General features: G+C 37.5%; 1 protein-coding gene across 2 annotated transcripts in view; it reads right to left on the reverse strand.

Annotated features, from left to right (window-relative positions):
* Positions 1-182: 182 nt before the first annotated feature.
* Positions 183-21,173, reverse strand: part of LOC119654489 (protein tweety-2) — a 54,789-nt gene continuing 33,798 nt past the window's right edge. The window contains exons 2-9 of one of the 2 annotated variants that reach the window (XM_038059912.1): positions 9,640-9,817; positions 9,487-9,581; positions 9,095-9,319; positions 8,741-8,992; positions 1,878-1,999; positions 1,540-1,812; positions 707-973; positions 183-632 (exon numbers count right to left, since the gene is read on the reverse strand). In XM_038059912.1, the coding sequence (XP_037915840.1) occupies positions 626-632; positions 707-973; positions 1,540-1,812; positions 1,878-1,999; positions 8,741-8,992; positions 9,095-9,319; positions 9,487-9,581; positions 9,640-9,817 (1,419 nt within the window). In that variant the 3' untranslated portion in view covers positions 183-625. Of the gene's footprint in view, positions 633-706; positions 974-1,535; positions 1,813-1,877; positions 2,000-8,740; positions 8,993-9,094; positions 9,320-9,486; positions 9,582-9,639; positions 9,818-21,173 lie in introns of those variants that run through there. The other variant, XM_038059913.1, reaches the window with a different exon arrangement.

Genomic DNA, 21,173 nt, shown 5'->3' on the forward strand with positions numbered 1-21,173 from the left:
CCATTAATCGCAAAACTATTTTCAGTATAGATGTATACTCTGTTGCTAGATTTACGGGTGGAAAGTTGAATCAAATTTCCTGCCATTAAAACACTGATTCATTGCGAAATACTGCCGCTGGAATATTTCAACTGTAAATCTGAGGTTGATTCACTTTAATGGAATAATAAAAAACAACCATATCAATGTATGCAAAAATTATATCATTATTCTCAGATATTCATTATAAATATTAAGTAGCAAACAACTAAGTTCACAGTTAGTGCTGCTCCTCAATCTAAGTCACAAAAATAAAGTGATGTTTTGCAAATAACAAAATAAAGATGAAACTACTACAATTTATAGATGATTTTTTACAATGCAAAAGTAAAACCATATTGACATTAATTATTGATGGCAACGTTTTTAAGGAATGAGCTTTTTACGAATAGTTATCAATGGTTTTCAAATGATTTGTTAGAGCAACTAAAAAATAAAACAATTTGCAAATATGCCTTGATTACGGTATTAAGTAGCAAACAAGTGCACTAAACACTGTTCAACTAAATGTGGCAAAAACATTGGATTGTTATATCAACATATTATTAAACATTTTCTTATGTAAAATTGTAATGAGGTGCCTCCTCTAGTAGCTGTAAATAAAAATTGTTATGAAAATGTAAATTATGTCAAATAAAAATTATGAAAAGAAAATAAGAAGCCATGCCTTTTTCCATGCACCAAATCATTATATTCAGGCGGGGGCGATTCGCTATCATATGTAGGCATAGGCACCAACCCTCTATATCCAGCTGATCCGTTTTTATGTTGGCTCGACGTACTGGTCAGCGGTGCGCTTGGTGCGGTATGATTCTGTTGATGATGTAATAAAGTACGATTAATTGTGCCAATGCCTCCACCTACTGGAGAAGTTGTGCAACGAGTTGTCTCTTGGAAGAGTGGGGCAGTCTCGGATTTATCAACATCGACAGGCCTAGAGAATATCACAGAAAATGTTAGTAATTCTTTGTAGCTGGACACAATCACAATATGTTCGTGGCTTGCAGAGATTATACACTCTAGGCAATAGGCGGTCAACAGAAGTGAGAAATGCTTCGAAATCGTTCTCTTCACGAACAAATGCCAATTCTCCATCTCTTTTAGTTTAGTTAAGCTCAGGAACCGAAATGTAACGTATTATACTCATGTTCGTTCAAAGCAGAATCTGCAAAGCCCATACTAGAATCCAAAGGTCCCACTACCCAGCGTCAACAGTATAAATTGTTCCATTTCAACTGATACAATTTAGTACGGGAAGGATTGCGAAGAAGCGGATTAATAGATTTTATGACTTAATGATTTAGATGATGTTAGTTTCAAGCACATAGAATTTTTCTTGCTTATTGTCTTTCACATTCAAAAAGTAAGTGAAATGGAAGCGCGATTCGATGGTAAAGAATGGCTTGTGAATACATTAAGACAAGCATTCGAAGCATTTGGTGATATAAAAGAGGCGGAGAGTGCTTTTAGCGCTTAAACGTAAATTAGAAAAATACTTGCTTTTTTGTTAAATAAATCCATGCATGTGAGTCAGCATATACGAGTATGGTCAGTAGAATCGCCGTTAAAAGACCAGCAGCCATCATGAGACTTAGGCCAAGAAGACCACCGCCACAAACACCTTTCAGTGCATCTGCATAGTGTTTGTCTATTGAACGACGATCTAACATTGCCGTTAATACAGACAGTCTTCCCCTTGCTTCTTCAAGATCCTTGCTTAAAGCTTCAGTAGTGGTCGTGATGTCGATTCGTGGATAAATTTCTCTGCTCATTCTGAAATATTTACCAATTTCCATTTTATTTCGGATCAAGACATTCATTTTGAATAAATTTCTTACCGTGCAACTCTCAAAACAGACTCTCTAGCTTTCTCTACATAATCTCTAGATTCGTTTAGTCGAAGTATAAAGCGATTTCTTAACGTACCGCAGTTCAAATAATAAAGATCGTCAGGGCTTCTCTGTAAACAAAATCCAAAATATAATAAGATATTATTTTGTTATTTATTCTCATGAAAATATTTAATTTAATTTCTTAATTGTACCCATATCATACGAATAAATAATTGATTTCAATAAGGTTTTTTTTCTATACATATTGTGTACAAAGAGTTTACATCTGCGCCCTCATAACATTAGAGTAAGTTGAATAAATATGGATGTTAACAAGAAAATCCATCTTTACATTGACATCCTTATTTTGTACAAATTATATATTTAACGAAACCAATGGTCTACTTCTTCAGTTAGCGATCTTCAAATACGCTAGGAACCTGGTTTTCAAAAATGTATGAACCTTTTCTGTATTGCAAAAGTCGTTGATAGGACCCCAATGGTTAAAAGAGAGTTTAGTTTTAAAGTATGCAGAAGACTTTTATCTCAGTGACCAAGTTAGCCGAAAAACTCGTGGAACTTATCATGGAATCTACTTTTAAAATAAAAGTGATGTCAGTACCTCTCCAGTGATGCCAAGTGCATCATCAAAGTTGAATTGTTTGCCACTAAATAAGTGACAGCATCCACCTTCACCTCTCCCCATGAGAGTCGACAACCATATGATTGATTAACGGGACCAGAGCCCAAATAACCAGCAGATGACATAGCTTACTATCACGTTATAGCATTTATCCCAGGATTTGGTCAAATCTTACGTCGCCAAGATCAGCGTAAAGCTCAAGTTATCCCATATGTTCCTTGGATTTGGCTGCTAAAGGTCCGTAAAGGCATTTTCTGGAACTTCACTCGTGCTAAGGGAGGAAAAGCTTCAGACGATCAGTCTGCTTTTCAATAAATGGAAAATGGCTGCAAAGTGTACCTTAAATTTCTCAATGAGACAAACTGCATCAATCACGCTTACGTTGCAGATATCAGTTCCCACTGTAGCTCTTCCTAGGATTTTCCGAGAAAAAGAAGATTAATAGGGGATATTTATCGAAGCCGTATTTCGCTCAGGAACGTACCACACACCGTTTTAATGGTTTAAGGACAATTATATATAATATGTCTTAAGTCCAAATTACATTGATTGACTTTCACGAGGTGTTACGTACAATTGAATGGCTGTTATACCGCAAGCAATATATGTTTTCTGTCTTTCTGGATATTATTAATTGAATGTACTAAAGCCATTCAAGAGATTCTAAACTGAATAAGCTTGGAAGGGTTTCTTACGCATTGGATAAGTATCTACGTTAAGCATCGGAGAAATTCCATCAAATCTGTGAGACATTTAAATAGGGCAACAGAGCAGAGAAATTCCCCAGGGAGGGGTTATTTTTCCGATACTTTAGATAATGGTCATATATGAAATCCCTAAGAGACTGGACTGAGGAATCGTGAAGGTGATGGCGTATGCCGATGACAAAGATATTTAAATACCACATCCTCTAGCTAGACAAAAAAACAGTCACTTTCTTCCAATTTAATGTAGTTTTGGATGATCTTTAATATGAGGCTAAAACGAAAGTTAGACTGTGTGGTTCCCAAATCGGCGAATACGGCGAATTAGAAAGCTAGTGTTGTTTTGCAAGATTACGACATCGTATTTTTTACAAGCGGTTCGGAAATGTGATGATGAATTGAGGCAAGATTTTTCTTAATCAAATATAACGTATCGGAATTGAAGCCTTCTAAATAATTTAGCGTATTGCAGGCGAATATACTGGTGATAACGGAGGCTTATCGACAAATAACTGACAGGCAAGCAATCATCAAAGCCTTAGTCATTTGATACCAGCCGTCAGTTCGAACAAGATGAGTCAGTCTAGGCGATTCATTTAAAGTCTCTCTCATTGGCTTACTACCTATGTTAAATCGATAAATATTTGGCTTTTGAACAGCAAAACTCAGACATCGGAACTTACAAGACAGATATACGAGAGCGCGAAAGGATAGGGTGGTTTGCACTTTAAACTTTTTTGCATTTTCTATTTATTGATTTTCTGAATGGAGAACGTTCCAAAAATATTGTGTGAAAATTTGAGAAGAATCAGAGCAAAACAAAGGAAGATACAGCGGTTTAAACAACCACGCCTCATACATGACTCAGCGTGGACTTCAGGTTCGAATGGCAAAAATCTGCCGCTGCTAATGCATACACATACAATACATTCGTTTTTAACACACGTATAGTACTCCTCCAAGGATATTTTGGATGCCATCAAGCCTATCTGTGAAGATTTGAAATCCTGAAGCGATGTGTCGGGAGGTTTTACGCAGAACAACAATGGGAGTTCAAACCAACTTACCTAGAAAATCTCACCAAAGCACTTGAGTGGAACTTCTGTCATTGTTGAGATTGCAGTTTATGTGGCAGGCTGTGGCTTCAATGAAGGCTCTTTGCTTTACTAACCCTCTTACGAGGCATGAACATCAGTAGTGGACCAAGCGCCGTCGGAAACTGAAGAACAGACTAAAGAAAGTAAGATTCGTCGTAACCAAGAGTAAAAAAATGTTTACGACATCATCAAATGATGCTAGCGACATCTTTTACGGACCTAGCATCGATGATTCAGTGTGAGCTAAGCCGGTAAAACTCGCTTATGAACGTTTCATTCCAATTCTTTTAGTGTTCAAAATTTCAAAGCGTGAATCACACAACTCACGTTTTCAAAGTCGGTGCCCCTTATAACTCCAAAATTATTACATCGATCTTCTTGAAATTTTGGACACTATTTTTGTACATAATTTATGAGGTAATGCTAGTCTTTTTCAAATTTGTTAATATTTTTTATTTTGCAAAAACCGATAAATTTAAGTTTCGAACGAAGATAACGTTTACGATAGGCTTCTTATCCATGAATAGGTTATGAGTTGGAAGGAACACTTTATGACGATTTTTAATCGTATAACATTCGTCGAAGTTCCATAAAAATCGCCGAGTTTAACGATTTCTCTGTAGAAAAATTCTTTAAAGGCCCTCTAACTTTCGCGGAGCTGCCACTTCCACCTCCTATTCAAAATTCCTGGGGATCTGATAGCCCAAGAAAGAGATCATCAATTGGACCACAACAATGTGGTAATCGGAGGCCGTCGTCGCTAAAGTAATAATTAAAATAATTCTGAGTCGTATCAATAGATATCTTGAAAGTTTGAGCAACCAAGTAACTTTCCGGAAGGGAAAAAAGTTGATATATCTGGATTCTTTGTGCAAAAGGTACATTCTAGGGAAACCAATAACTATTTATTACTGGAGCGACATACATATGATGGCGTAAAATATTGCTTCCACTAGCAATGGGCTCTTTGCACAGCCAAGAGCTGAAAAACGCACTTCAATGTAAGAAGGATAAATATGTGCGAGTTTTCTTTGCGATTTGGGAACAGTACATTTCGGCGCAGCCGAAGTTGTCTGGGTGAAGAGAATTGGATCTCCTCACCCAGACAACTCAGATCAAGCTTTTTGATCTGATCAAGAAGCGACATCTGAGGCATATAATTATGAATTCGACACTGAAAGAAGGGAGTCTGACAGAGTTGTATTTTGACCCTGATACTATTTCCATTCATTTTAGGATTTTATTTTTATGGAATTCCTTACTTCCATGCACTCTAAGGTTTTGATGCCGGTCCAAATAGTAAATTATGTCCAATTGATTACTTTCGCACGATCATATGATCCTGGAAATCTGACCAAGCTGTCAATGATCTAAGCATTCCAAAAAGCTCACTCTGCGCCAGTTTTTTTTTTTTTCAAAGATAAAATAAAAAACTCCAATCAAATATATATACGATGGAAATTATCACGATTTGGGTGCAAAGTTTACGTTTAATCGTGTCCCCCCATTACTCAATCTCAATTCAAAACTTGAAAAATATGATGTTATCTAAGTAGTTTTGAAAAAAAAAAAAAAAAACAATTCTAAGTGATCTAGAGGATGGCCTTACCGCAAGCATTACAGACATTACTAAGTCAAAGAGAGAAAAACAAGTCGGAATACCGGGTCCTGGCGCTTCGGATATAAAGGTTTTGTGTTTATCTTATGTGAGAACCTGTCTACGCACATTTTTCCATTCGTATATGGCTAAAGACCCTAAATATATAATAATAATATATATTACAGATGTAGATAGTATGCTCACCCTAAACAAACAAACATTGTCCATTACCGAATACTATATTTTTATATGCGTGTATATAAATTGATCGTACACATATTTATGCCTTATGTTACCCTTTATATAATAATAATAATCGTTGGCGCAACAATCCATATTGGATCAGGGCCTTGAAGTGTGTTAGAGCACTTCATTCAAGACCGTAACGGTACACCACAGTAGACTGTAGGAGGCAATGTGGTCAGCATTGCGCTCGCCCGAGATTATTACCCTGATTTGACTCAGGTACTCATTCACAGCTGAGTCGACTGGTATCCGACGTCAAATCACGATGCAAATTCCACTGCCACCAGTGAGATTTGAACCGCGACCTTCCGTATGACAGCCTAGTGCTCTAACCACTGAGCTATCCGGTTACCCTTTATGCAATTACAAAATTTTGTAGAATGAACTTAAGGGGGTTTCCGGCTAAATTTCTAAAATATAGTAATATACTATTATTAGCTTTATTTATGCAAACTTCGGAGCGGGATGTATTTTGAGGCCTAGATTTCGTTCAGATACACCACTTTTTTTTCAAATTTTTCGGTTGGATAGATTCTGAGAACGAGAGCTATTACACTTTTTGAGCGTCATATTTTGAGCCCTCATTCCCTTACTTCCACCCGACATCAAATATAAGAGTTTCGAAAAGTACAAATTGAACCCTTTCATTTAATATTCCACATAGCTACATTTTGTGAAAAAAAATGTTGCACCATCCATTCATAAGTATGGGGAGTCCGCCCCCTCTCTAACTTAGCATAAAATGGCGCCACTTGCTGAATGTAAAAGGAACAACAAACCACACGATTTCACTGATTTTCGTGACAATCGATCCTCCCATTTCCGAATAAATCGGGTGTGACAGGCAGGCAGACAGACATCGAATCGATTCTAATCACTTAAAAAAGGGGGTACGAGTACAACTAATTACAATTCACAGGAGTAAATTAACTAATTCATTTTCCTTTAAGACGTTTTTAATTGTAAAATTTTCTTCTATTCTCCACAATTCTTCGTATAGTCGCGATAAAGCTAGTAATTAAAAAGATTTGCACATTTCTGCCGGATCTACTTAATTCCTTAACTCAGAAGCAAGAAGACTACATACAGGAGGAAAAAAATCGAGTTTCTAGATGGCACGGAATATCATTCCAAATATGCGGATTAGACAGGGAAAATTACCACACATTCCGGCTTAAAAGTAACAGTAGAGCTAGTAATAGTAATTAAAGGCATTGAACTCGAAATTGATTCAACTGAAATCTCTGAAGTGCTCTCAGAAGAAGTCTTCTTCTTCCAACGCTCCAGACAAATGTTTACCTGCTAAAACGCAGTCGAGCTTGTCTTATGCTGATGCTCTGAAACTTAATAATCAACATAGCGTACCGAAAATGGTCCATCTTATTCAAAGTATGAACCAATTCACGGCATCAATACGAAGCATGATGCATGTGAAACCAGATGCTGATTCTCCAAATCCTTCATTCAAAAAAATGAATTCTAGTATAATCTGCCATTGGAATGCGAATAGTATTAGCTGACCTAAAACGGAATTACCAGTATTCCTCGTCAACAGTGGGACCGACAACATTTTTATGTCGGAGACTCATCTAATCGGCAAATATAATTTTATAATACCTGGCTACAGATTCTACGATACTAAGCACCCTGATGGCAAAGGTTATGGAGGTTCAGGAATCATGTGTAGTGGTATGGGGCGATCCGATCACAATTTTTGCTGTATACAGCCCTGAGAAATTTGCCATCTGTGTAGAACAGTTTGGGCTGAAGACTTCAATGCCAAACTCGAGATTAATCTCGGCTAGAGGCAAAATCAAAAATCCTTCTCGAATCACCAAACTGATTTTCGAATGGAAGCTAGATTCAATCTTTCCTTAACACTTGAGAAGTTTTTTTTTTAACCAAACCCACCGCCACTGACAAAAACGAAATTATTTCTTTTTACCAGTTTGGATTCAGGAAAAAACATGGAACTGTCCGAAAAAGTTCATCGTAGCCCCAGAGATAAACTGTGCTATGGAAGGTAGAATCTACTGCTCGGCTATATTCCTTGAGGTTGTACAAGCATTTTTCGATGAACTATATAAAGCGTCAAATTTGATCATTTCCACATTTAAATATTGCCCATAGACTGTCAAATTCATATTTGGAAAGGTCGCAGAAATGAGACTTTTCCGAAGGAAATAAGTATAACAGTAACTATTGGAAGCATAAAGAAACATCTCGAATATCCTCGCATTTCATGGAGGCTATTAAATCCATCTGGAAGTGCATGAGCATTCCAGCGAACTTTATAGCTATTATTAGAACGCATAGTCATGTGGCGAGCCAATCTGCATTCTCAGAAGAAAGAAATCTTTCAAGGCTGCATATGCGTGTTACTAAGTAAGGTATTTTAGAACTGCACTGAAAATCTCTTCCACATAAGGTGGCGGTTGCCCAGTTATTTAGGGAGAGAAATTGTTCGTACATGGCTTAAATATATTTGATGATAGAGAAAAATTACAAATACAATTATTCTTCATATAATTACTAAAAAATTTATATTAACCTATAATTGCTATTTGATCTGTACTCACCGTTGCAACTTGTCGGCACATGAATTCTGTTGGTCGCATACAGAAGTCACCAACACTAACTGATGTCGCTAGATAGATACCGGCCAATAGCCAACAAATTATTATACCGTATAGACCAAGTACACTAAAGAAAATTAATGCACAGCGTGATCGTCTTGCTAATCCAATGACTAAAACAGTACAAAGAAGAAGCAGAACAGTTAAATATCCCAATGTAGCTGGCCAACGTATTGATTCGTAGAATTCGCCTTGCTGAAATTTTCAATAGATATTTAGAATTTGCTGAAATAACTGTATTATTGTACATACATATATTTATAAAGGGAATTGTTTCCATTATGTTTCATAACTTACATTTAAAATATTCCTTAGAGAAATTTCAGGCTCGGGTTCTAACGGTTTCATAAAGTATAAAACCATGTCGAGGCTTATTACCGCTCGTGATGTGTTGTCCTTAACCCATTGACATGTGTCCAGTAACAATAACACCGCCGTTTGATTAAAGCTCGGTTTACCGACAGCATCCTGTAATTTTTGAGTTTGCACTTTACCTTCGAGATCGTTCCTTATCGTTTCAGTCTGGAAAATTAATTTAATGACAAATCATTTATGGAATATAGTAAAAGTGTCGAATTGAATAAAAACATTCAAGATTAACCCAACAACTTGTATTAACTTTCGATCAATATCGCTAGGTAATTTCTATTATTACTACTACTACTACTAGTAGAAATCTGCCGTCGTACCTGTTTTTTCAAACTGCCAACCAAACTCTCAACTTTTCGTCCGGAACTAAATGCTTGCAGTAGCCCATTGTGGAAATCATCATTACCGTAAAGACCTGCAATGGAGTAGTGAAGTGAATTCGTTGAAAATTGAATGGCAACTTCAAAACTTACCTAATCCAATTGCCGCACAACATAGTAATGTAATCGTAATTATTGTACAATTTTGACATCTTTGTGAACCAGGTTTACGTTGCTTTCGGTCACAACACCTCGTCAATAGATAAAGTAGTAAACCAAGCAGAGATAAAATTAAAAGTACTGCAGGTATTGACGCTAGAATTCCGAGGCTCTGAAAGGAAACGTAGGGATATGTTAGAAGCTGATTTTTTGATATCTTTTTGATGGAATTAAAGAAAGCAGACGTTTGTTGTCTAGTCATCAGGCAGAAGTGTATTGTTTACTTGCTCATTGTATGCACAAAACGGGAGAAAAACTCTAAGCATTGCTTCAATATCTAGAACACACGCAGAGGTATTGCTTTGTTATTGAAGAACAATAGAAAATAACCAAGGGGGAAAGCTGTTCACATTTTTTCCTTGTTAACACTTCCCCTAGGTCGTAACTCCATTCAACCCTTTTCCAAGTTACCGTAATAAAAGAGAATATCTATTCGTTTTATTAGAACAGCGATGACAAATGTAATGGTGTACGGCTTAGTAACCCATTGCGTTCTAAACTTTATGAAATATTGGATAGAAGCATTCCATATAGGATGCATGGAATCTTCATGGGTGGATGACTTTTATTATTCAAAAAAATTGCAAAATATTATAGAAGATAAATCTTTGAGTTAAGAATTGATATCATATTTGGAGTACATAAGAGGTTGAAATTGCTAAAGATATCTACCGATAACGAAAGAAACAAAGCAAATTTCAAGCAGGTAAACTGAGTTAGCAGGTTGAGTAGTATGGAGACGTGCATAATCATAAGCATACTTTACTCGGTTTGAACTTTCTTATAAGGATCCTCCAAAGGGAACCATGACATACGAATGAAACATTGAAGTAATCCTTTGAGTAAACGCGAATGTATATCGACATCTTTTAGAATAGTTGCTCTCATAAGTTTTTCTAAGATAAATTGGTACTTTTACTAAACTTGTGAAAGTATATCTCCATATCAATGTGTTATTTGAATAAAAAATGTGTGGATTTCGCATTAAAAGACTTTCTAGGCCAACTGTTCCGAAATTCTTCCGACAATAGTTGTTATTCTCTCAAAATAAAAATATCGATACGATGCTAGCCGCAATGTTTGCAATGGAAAAAAAATCAGCGCACATTAGCCGAGTGGATAGATATACTGACTAATTTTGTTAAAACAATTGTCGTTATCGAGTATAAACAAAATCTTATTAAAATCAATTTACTGTCTCTTTCTTTTTTACAGCTAGAAAACATCTAAAGCCGCAATGTTGGATTTTAATTCACTAAGAAATTATTCGTAGTGGGGGTTAAAATTCGATGCAACGAAGCTCCTCCTGAATGCAGGTTAAGAATTCACTTACTGCATTCCATACTTCTTAAGTCCGAATATTTGTATGATAGAATAATCATTTCTACTCATAAACCTCTTTTTAGAAATAACGTAAGCTGATCTGTCTAGCTAGCGAATTTCAAAGACATGAGGAATATGTGTTACGCGTTAGTACTAACAGGACGAACTGGAAAATTGTTATGGTCAACACCCTGTAAACACCGCCCGGATCCACTTCCTCGTCTAGAAACTGCTTCAAGTGGTAATAGGTATGGTTGCACAGCATCCAAAGTTGGATATTTGGTATCAGCCCCTATGTGCCCCCCATCCTTTATGATCGCTATCACCGATCTCCTGAGTGTGCGCCTTCCCTTCAATCTTCATTGAAATTTCAATTCTGGACTTGGGAAGAATTTGCGCGTTCCACCAGCCCCCTCCCACTCCTCTCGTCAGGCCTGCTGATCGGTGTCTCATATGTCTAAATAACACCCTCAAGATGTCTATTTATTTATACGGGCGCGACGTTGTCGATACCGATTTTTGAGACATTCCGCCGGTTAGCAAGTTTTTAACTAGATCTACGTCTTTAGCAAAGTTTCTTATCGGGAAAGTAGTCCCTGATGAAAAAACAACAAGGACTAACGGTTTCGTCCAGGGCAGAGGCAACACTTCAGACACTGCCTCACCTATGCCCTAGGAGCAGTGTGACCGAAAGTGGCAACATCATGTGGATGTGAACTTAGGCTCCCCCATATCCTAAACAAGTCCCTGATGATTTGCTGAATACACGTGGACATATCCAACTGGTTTAGGGATCATATAATATGCTTCCATTGCGAAGAGTTGAAAAAATTTGGTATCTTGAGGGTTATTGTTTCTTGGTGTTCTGACTAAGAGCAAATTGTCGTATCTTCTTCTGCCACCCTATCAGATTGACCATTGTGCTTATGGCATCCACTATCAGGAGCAGGAGCATATAATCCGCTCCAGCAGTTTTGTAAACAAATGGAGCAGTGCGAGGATGGCTCATCAAGGAGGTTGTCACTCTGATAGCAACACCAGCAGCTTGCTTTTTACACTGACTTAAGAATAAACCTTTTTCCAAACACGTATTAATAGTGGAAATGAACCGATTCGATCCAGCTTTTATCACCACCTTGAGAGCCACGTGTTCCATCCAGCCTGTGTCCTTTATTGCCTTTGACCTTACGGGAGCCAGCTGGGATATCTTATGTAGGATGCAGTAGCACATATGTCTTACTCTGGAGGCAGAGTCGTTACTTGTGTGTAATAAAACTGGGCACTTGTACTACCGGTTATACTATCTTTTAGCTTAGCTATCACCGCTCTACAAGATCCTCCATATAGGTTAATATCGGCTTATTAAAGAATTGCGTATTCAAATTTCCGTTGTTCTCATGAACGATTTTTCGCCTTTTCTCGAAAAGCATTGTATATACTTGCTTACTGATAACTTTTTCTTGTTTGCAAGCTTTCCAAATTGTCCAATTTTACCATTGTTTCAGGATCTTAGTAATATGCGCCTTGTTATAGAGGGCATCACAAGCTGTGACCACGTTATTGACAATTTGAACAGATTTTTCATTGCCCATTTGTGCTGAAACTTTTTTGGATGTCCCACTGCTTAAAATGATATGACATTATGGCCTCATATGGGGTATCAAATCAAAGGTCTCGATTAGTACTTTTCGAGGCCGGTTTTGGATTTGACATTTGTTGGAAAGGTGGGGAGTGAGGGGGGATGAAAGTGATCATTTTTTTAACGAACCCGTTCTCAGAAACTACCAAACCGAAAAATCTGAAAAAAATCAGGAGGCTGCCACTGTATGGTGCCTAGGTTGCGAAATACCCTCCAGACGGATACCTACTCAAATGAAGTTAATAATAGTACATTACTATAATTTTTAGTAATTGGCAGGGAAACCCCCCTTAAGTTCATCCTAGAACCACGAAATTTTGCAGCAATATAGGCTACAGTAAAGAGCATGATTTCACCAAATTTGGTGAAAATTGCACCATTACTAACAAAGTTATAATACGGCAAAATTGTCGCTTCAAATTCAAGACTTGGAATTTCAATATCGCTTCAAAGTAGATATTTTCACATAATATATGCATATATTACGTGCAACATACTAATGGGGCAAATACACATTCAAATCTCTTGATAAAAGATATACACAAAACCTTTCGTACCTGAAGCGTCTAGCTTCCGGTTTCCTGACTTGTTTCTTGATACTGCAAATATAGCCTCGTAGATAGCGACAATTTTTGTTTGGTTTGTTGAAATTGCAGCTATTTTTGAATAAGAGAATGAACATCAGTTTCAAGTTTTTACCTAACCTCCACAAAATAAAGATATTTTCGCTATTTTTCCTAATGCGGGATTGTTGTGCAGCTAGTGCCCGAAATGTACGTTTACAAAAAATAAATTCTTAGGAAAAAATAACGAAAATAAATTTATTATTTAGCAATTGAAATTTTACCATATATTGATCGAGCTGTTGACTCTGAAATTCAAATAGCGCAGCGAAAGAAGCGTCAGATACAGTGAAACTGGAGAAATGAATCGCTTAGAAGGTAAAAAACTTAAATTGTTGAAAATGCATATACTGCTACCGGATGAAGACGAAAATGAGAACCTTTTCTTCTTCAAAAGTTTCTTTCCACTGAAGTAATTTGCTCTCGAGCAAAAATTAAAAAAAAAAAGTATGAAACAAGATTCAAAGTGTTATAATTACACTCTACTTGGGCTCCTTTGGATTTCAATTTTGATAAGTATTCATAATATCAATATTGTTTAAGAATGCAATCTAAAATAAAGTATGCCTACCTTAAAGTTATCATTAGTCTTTCTTTTTGTGAAATTGGTACACGTAAGTTTGTTTTCTGCTTCGTTCAATGTTTCCTAGCAATAAACTCTCTAGGTAATTTCGAACTATAGACACAATTCATTGACTGACTGACCCCGATTCTCTTGACTAACACTTTCCTATCCAGGAAAATATTTTGTAACAATAATGAACCATGCACTTTTGCAGATACCATAATGTAACTTTCGAAAAGCCAGTTTTCAACTGCGCTTACGCTTTCATTGGATAATATGAATATACCACATTTCCTCATTGCTTTCGGATCTTCTTTGGACATTTGGACATTTTCCGCGTTGTGCGGGGTAGTTCTTGTCACCAACGTTGTTAACCTTGCAAAACGTTTATTCAGAGTCTTTTTTGGTGTTCTTTTTAAACACCATCTATGTCGGTTAGATCGACCGTGCTTGCTTGTGCAATATTTGCCTACACCAGAATTTAAAGCAAATAGCAAGGGACACTTTCTGTCAGATCATCCTGAAGACGACCCATAAGAAATCGTCGTCTTTTTAACTACTGTAATCAAAATGACACACCAATTCCCTCGTTCCCAACCTCTCTTCCGTCGAAATTTCGTCAAGGATTCTGCACACATGGGTTTGTTGCCTTACTTTAACCTCCTTTCTTACTGATATAACTATAAAGCCATGGTGCTTTCTTTCTGTGTCTTGAGAAGTTCCCCTTTCTGCATTCTCCTGATTCTTGTGTCGCCGTCAGCCAGTGTCGAATCATCTTTGACTTTCCGCATAATCTCAAAGTACGAAAGGTTAACCTTACTTTCGAAAACGATCGGACCCGGCTGGAATTTATTTGGTTTCAGATGTTTTTTAATCTTTACAGTTATCCGAATATTTACACACCTTTTCCAAGATTTCACTTGCTGTAACTATAAAGTCCTCTCTATTCAGTGAAAGGCGTCATTGAAATTTATATTAAAAGGAGCTGTCCGTATATTCAAAGGTCGCGATTAGAACTTGACTCAAAACCTACCTAAAAAATATTATGTTGTTTCTATACATCTAGGTGTCAAAATACTCTCATATCGATATTTATTCAAATAAAGTTAACAATAATACAATGGCCGAAAAAAATGTGCTCAAAGTTTTCAAAGAAGTTTTTCGTTCAAGAACGAATATATTTTTAATTTTTATATTATATGTTTATATATGATTTTGTAGCATATTTTATTATACATAGAATAAAATGTGTAATTTCAATTTTTCGCTTTCATTACTCCCATTTCCGTCAATATTTTGGGCGGAAAAAACATGGTCACTAATTTCAAAATCCAATTTTCTACCAAGAATTAACAAGTTTGCGAAGTGAAAAATTCATAATTTCCTTTCGCAATAATAATTGCACTACATCGCTAAAGAATGGACCAACAAGCCAGAAAATCGGGCCCATTGAAATTCTCGGTCACACTTAATCATTGGCGGTGTATAGGTCAGTTCTTTTTGTAAAATTGCGTTCCCTAATCTTTTTGTTAACGATTACCCATTCAAGTTAGAGGTTTGTACAGGCTAGTCAACGTTTCGTGATTAGAGTCGAAAGCTGCAGTTTATTGTACTATTCGGACAACTACATCATGAGAAAAAATAGGCCGTACCATCATGCACCCGCCTCCATGGTTAACCACCGACACTTTGTATTTAACGTCCTAACATTTTCCAAAAGGTAATCGAATATGAGAATCCCTTCTGTTGAAAAGAGCATACATTTTGATTAGTCGTATCATAAGATACGGCGATCCAGCCTTTGACAGGCCATTCAACGTACTCTTTCGCAAATCATAATCTTGCATAACACTTTTTTCCGATGTTAATGACTTTCGAGTGTCCGGATAGCTGAGTGGTTAGAGCACAAGGGGGATTTGTATCGTGATTTGCCGCCGGATACCAGTCGACTCAGCTGTGATTGAGTACCTGAGTACCTGGCTTTCGAGTGAAATCTAAAGCAATTGGTTTTGCATGCCTAGACATCCAACAACACAATGTAACACAAATAAGACATAAAATGCAAAATGTTTCTAACCGTACCTGTCGTGACTCCCAACTTAAACGAGTTGTCGGCATAATCTACGATTAAAGGACGACATTTTGAAGGGATCTTTTCACACAGTATGGACAACAGACGGTCCTGAGCCTCAGTTGATTTCCTCGGAAGTTCGTTAACCTCTTTCTTGCAGCAGGGCTTAGGGAATCAGACGTCGAGAAGTTGAATTCCTTACTAACTACTCTCTGTTTTAACCTTAAAGGGCTTTAATCATTTTAACAATAAAGGGCTTCAGCTTCTCGGGCAATTGTTTCCTAACAACACAATAAGTCAACAATAAACTAAGAAAATGAATTTGAGCACGTTTTTTCCTAATAAATGAACCATAATTTGGAAAAATTGCTTTTAGCACGTCTCTTTCCGCCTAAGAAATTGACGAAAACGGAAAATATGAAAGTGGTTACTTTGCGACAACTTTTTTTCAAAAATTGAAATTACACATTTTATTCCGTATAAAATATGCTACAAAATCATCCAATTAAAAATCATATATAAACATATCTTATAAAGATGAAAAATACATTCGTTTTTGAACGAAAAACATCTCTAAAAACTTTGAGCACGTTTTTTTCGGGCACACTATGGATGTCTATTCAAACAAAATTAATAATAATGTATTATTATATTTTAAAAATGATGAGCACCCTTAGTTCATTCTAAAACACGAAATTTCTACCGATATAGACCGCCACTAGCGCATGACACCGGGGAGTTTGGTGAACATCTTGTTATCATTGACGAAGTTATAGTAAGGCAAAATTGACGCTCCTCTGTAAATTTACTACAAATATCGCAGAATGTAAGGTATCTCACTAAAGTGAACAGTCAGGCATAGTAAATGCAAGGGCAATATTGGGAGCTATGTAAAATTGCAACGATCGTAAACACAAATAATCTTACATAAGAAATACACAAAACTTTTCGTAGCTGACACTTCATATTTCCAACTTCATCTATTAGTAGTTCTGAAAATTAGTTCGTATTAAACGGTACAATAGTAGCGATACAAAATGATAACTATGGAAAGACCTAAAACATGGATATCCTGAGGAGAATTAAAACACCAAACCAGTAATTAACGACAATGCAGCGTGCACATATTTGCCAGGATATATCCCAGCCCATATAAGTAGCAACTACTCTGTTAGTATCTAAAGCTTTAACTAAATTTGACAATAAGAATTCCCATCGTATTATTCTTCAAAATGGCCAGAGTTTTGGACACACTTTTACATATATATTGTAGGATAATACCCATATAGTACAAGTTTAATAATTCGAATAATCCGGAAACATTAATCATTTTTAACATTATTCCACTAATGTATTTCATTTCATGATTCAAGTACATCAAGGAGGAAAACAGTAGGCCGACTTTCGATGTAACTTAAACAAGAGCACAAGTTTTCTAGCTATTCTTAAAATGTTTCCAATGAGCACACATAGCGAACTCATTGATCATTTTTATTTAGCGCATTACTCTGACTTCCTACGCAACTAGCAGCAACCTCTTGAACTCTATTCATATTGAAATTCAATAGGCAAGCCATCACGTATCCATCCATATCCATTCGGAATTGATGGAAGGAGAGTTTGGTGTGGAAGTGCATATTTCTTGCATGAAGAAGAAACTTTAAATTTTGATCATTTTATCTTAAGTTATGCATGTTTGCCTTAGATAGAAGGGCCGGGATACACGTGCAAAGTATTGTTTAATGAAATGCATTGTCCACCAGGTGAGCATTTTGTAGCGGATATAGGTATCAGTACTCTGCGTTCGTATCATATCTACCTCCCCTAATGCCAATCTCTCCTATTTTCGATCAAGTGGACTCCACTGTTTTCGTTTCCGTATACTATGCAGCCATTTGTTGAATTTACTATGAGCGGAAACCATTTACGCAGCACGATTGCCATATGACAATTTGAGGGAGAACGCAAACGCTGTAATTCAATTCATTTGAAAATCAGTGAATATGTACATCCACCTCTAGAAAGATCACTGGACACATGGGCCTGGATTAGATCAAATATTCCTGATGAATATACATAAAAACAAATACATAGACTATAGAGAAACTTGGACTTTCTTTGGGGCTAAGTTTGGCTTTTTAGTTTAATATTGAATGGTTTGCTTGAAAAAGTATGGCCTAGGATAAATACAAGCATGCATTAGGAATTTGGATAATATGGTGTTAATGCCAGAGCTACATATATACGACTGCACTGAACGGAGTAAAAAAATCAATTCAAAAAATGATCAAAAGCTACTCGTAAGCTGCAATCTTTATGCTGAACACGTACTACGCTTGGCTGTCGTTATTTACGAACCGAACATTCGTGAAAAAAAATGAAAGGTACAGAATTATGCAAATAGGAATGAATAATTAGTTTAAATCCACATCTCTTCTGAAGTTTGACGGATCTCTTCAAAGTGAGGGCGGATCTGCAGCTGCGACAGCGAAAGTGAAACAATAGAATCAAAGAACAACGAAAACACACACTCTTGAGTTTATAAACATATCACGAATCAGTAAATCAACTTTACTAAGTTAGTTACATCTATTACATCTATTCTGCGCTTCACGCTTGATGACTTTACCTATTTGTGGTGGTAATTGAAAAGATCAATATCAGAAATACTAATAAAATGATATCAAAAGAGGACGATCAATCGACTCAGCTATATATTACTTCTGTGGAGGTTCACATAGATGCTGGTGGACCGGCCTAATATACCTTGATTTACTGTGCTCTTTGAATTTAGAAAATTATTTGGTTGGCAAAGAAAGCCTGCCCCATAAACTGTTGGTATACACATATAGAAAGGTTAAAGAGTTACACTGCCCTCAGGGGTCTCCCTGACGTGCCCGAACAAATAGTTTCAACTCCTAGCTAGCATTACGCATACCTTCTAGGCAGTAGCGTTGAAAAACTTTCTCAGTGAGGAGCCAACCGCAACTGACCGGTACACGCCCACACTGGACCTTCCCAGAGTCATCGAAAAAACCCTGTCGCCGTTGATGGGATGATGTCAGCTTGGCTAATCGGGACCCCGGTTGGATAGTACGCATTGTTGGTATAAATTCCATAAAGAACAAAAACACCGAAACCGAAGAAATAGTAGGAAAAGAAGAAGCGCTGGTTGCATCGGGGCACAATACGAAAACGCCTCCAGCGAAGGCGATATTAACGGTGGGAACACCCGCCGAGGCTCCAGGGTACGCCCGAGAAAAATACAGAGCAACTCTCGAAAACTGGTGCGACTACCGATGCGAGGACGGCAACTTCAGTACTTTCTAATACTCTGGTTTAGAAAGAAGCCAAGAGGAGGTCATTGAGGCTGAGCAGATGGCTTTGGATGTAGGCATTGTACCCAATTGACTGTTCTTTCCAAAGTTAGAGAAAAGGCGTATTATGCAACTGACACTGTCGTAAATTCCATTATGAGGTTAATAGCGACAACCTGGGGCATTTCCATAACTCCGAGAGCACTTAGCTGTTAAAATCCTTCTATATGTGGGTAGACAACGGAAATTGCCAAATAGCGGAAGGAATATCATATGTCTCGCCTTTTGGCGTAACGGTGAAACAAACGAGAGGGGCATGCACGATAATACAAATTAATTGAGCCGGAGAGAGGGCAAATATCGTTGCTAGCAGCAGCTAGTCGGCGAAGTAAATGAATCCATGGGGCTTGGCGGAAACCCTGCCTACTTAATGCCGAACAGATGGAACGCGTTATACGCATTATTGTGAGTGCAATAGCGTGGAAGGCAGCGAAGATTGCTCGCACGCTGGGAGAAACGATTAGTCCTTTCTAGGAAAAAAAATAAGTCGCCATGATCCGACAGTATCCGAGCAGAGGCACATATACTGAGGTTCCACTATCGGCATTCATATGTCCCCCGATGACTTTTCCCCAGGGTGGTTCGGTTTTAGAGTGGGGATATCCATGTGTCGTGGATGCGATTTATCAAGATAACGCGTACAGCCATCGATCGCGAAGGGTAGTGCTTCTCGCAATGCTCTATGTCAAAAATACCCTCAATTCAATTGGGCAGATATCTCTGGCGCCCTTATTCTTTGGGGCCAGAGAATGGAGACAACGTCACGAGGACCTGTATTTCACCCTAAAGTCAGATTTCTAGAACGCTTCCAACGATAGTCTACTAGGACATCGGCATAACAGAAGAATCACCCTTGGTCGATTGTGCAAATGATCTTGTGGCATTTATTGGCATACGCAAAGCAGAATGGGTCCAATGACACGACGAATAAGCGGATAGATGATTACTCATGGTTTCAGTTTTGCGCTGGAAAGAATCGAAGTGGTCATCTTGACTAAAAAGAGAGTTCTGATCATACATACCGGGGCGATCGGTCAAAGTCAAAGCCTACAGTTAAGTACCTTGGACCGACTTTTTCGAGAAAATCAAAATAGCAGTGAGCAAAGCGCCAGCAGGAGCTTTCGTCTTAAACCGTCTAATGGTAAACGTTGAGTCCTACATCTAATAGGAGATGCCTCCTCATGAGTGCGACGTAGTACTTTATGGTGTGGAAGTATGGACTGATCTTCTTAATAAGAAATTGCTCCTAACCGTCACGGGTAGGTTTGCGAGTGGCGTCTGTTAACCGTGCTGTCTCAGAACTGACTTTAATGGTGAACGCGAGAGTAATTCCCGTGGCCCGACTTGCTAGGAAACGCTAAACTCTCTACAAGCGCAAGGGAGGCAACATACATTGAGTAGCAAATCTCTTGGGAAACGAGTCAAGGTGCAGATGAATTGCGCGGTTCATCAGTAACTTAGGTTCATGGTTGTACTAAAAACATAATGAGATTGATTATTTCCACACACAGCTTCTCAGCGGACATGGACGTTGAAACCAAGCTGGAAAATTTCTATACCAAATGCGGTCACGTGCGCTAACACATCACACAAATGAAAATCAATACCAATGAACATCCACAAAACGCAACTACGACCTTGACTAAAAAGCCCCACCTACCGGACGTAATTTTTTTGTCCTGTGAGAATTCAAGGTTTTCCTAGGCAGTTTCATCTACTGTGTGTTTGACAGCTTTCCTCAGATAAAAATCAGAATTATACTTTTCAATAAAAGTCAGAGTAATTGAATGGATAATTTAATTAATACAAATGAACTTGTCATCCCTACGCTCCAATGTTTCTAATCCTTAGAGGACATATCAGGCGAGCA

The sequence above is a fragment of the Hermetia illucens genome, chromosome 4, assembly GCF_905115235.1.
Source record: "Hermetia illucens chromosome 4, iHerIll2.2.curated.20191125, whole genome shotgun sequence".
Lineage (NCBI taxonomy): Eukaryota > Metazoa > Arthropoda > Insecta > Diptera > Stratiomyidae > Hermetia > Hermetia illucens.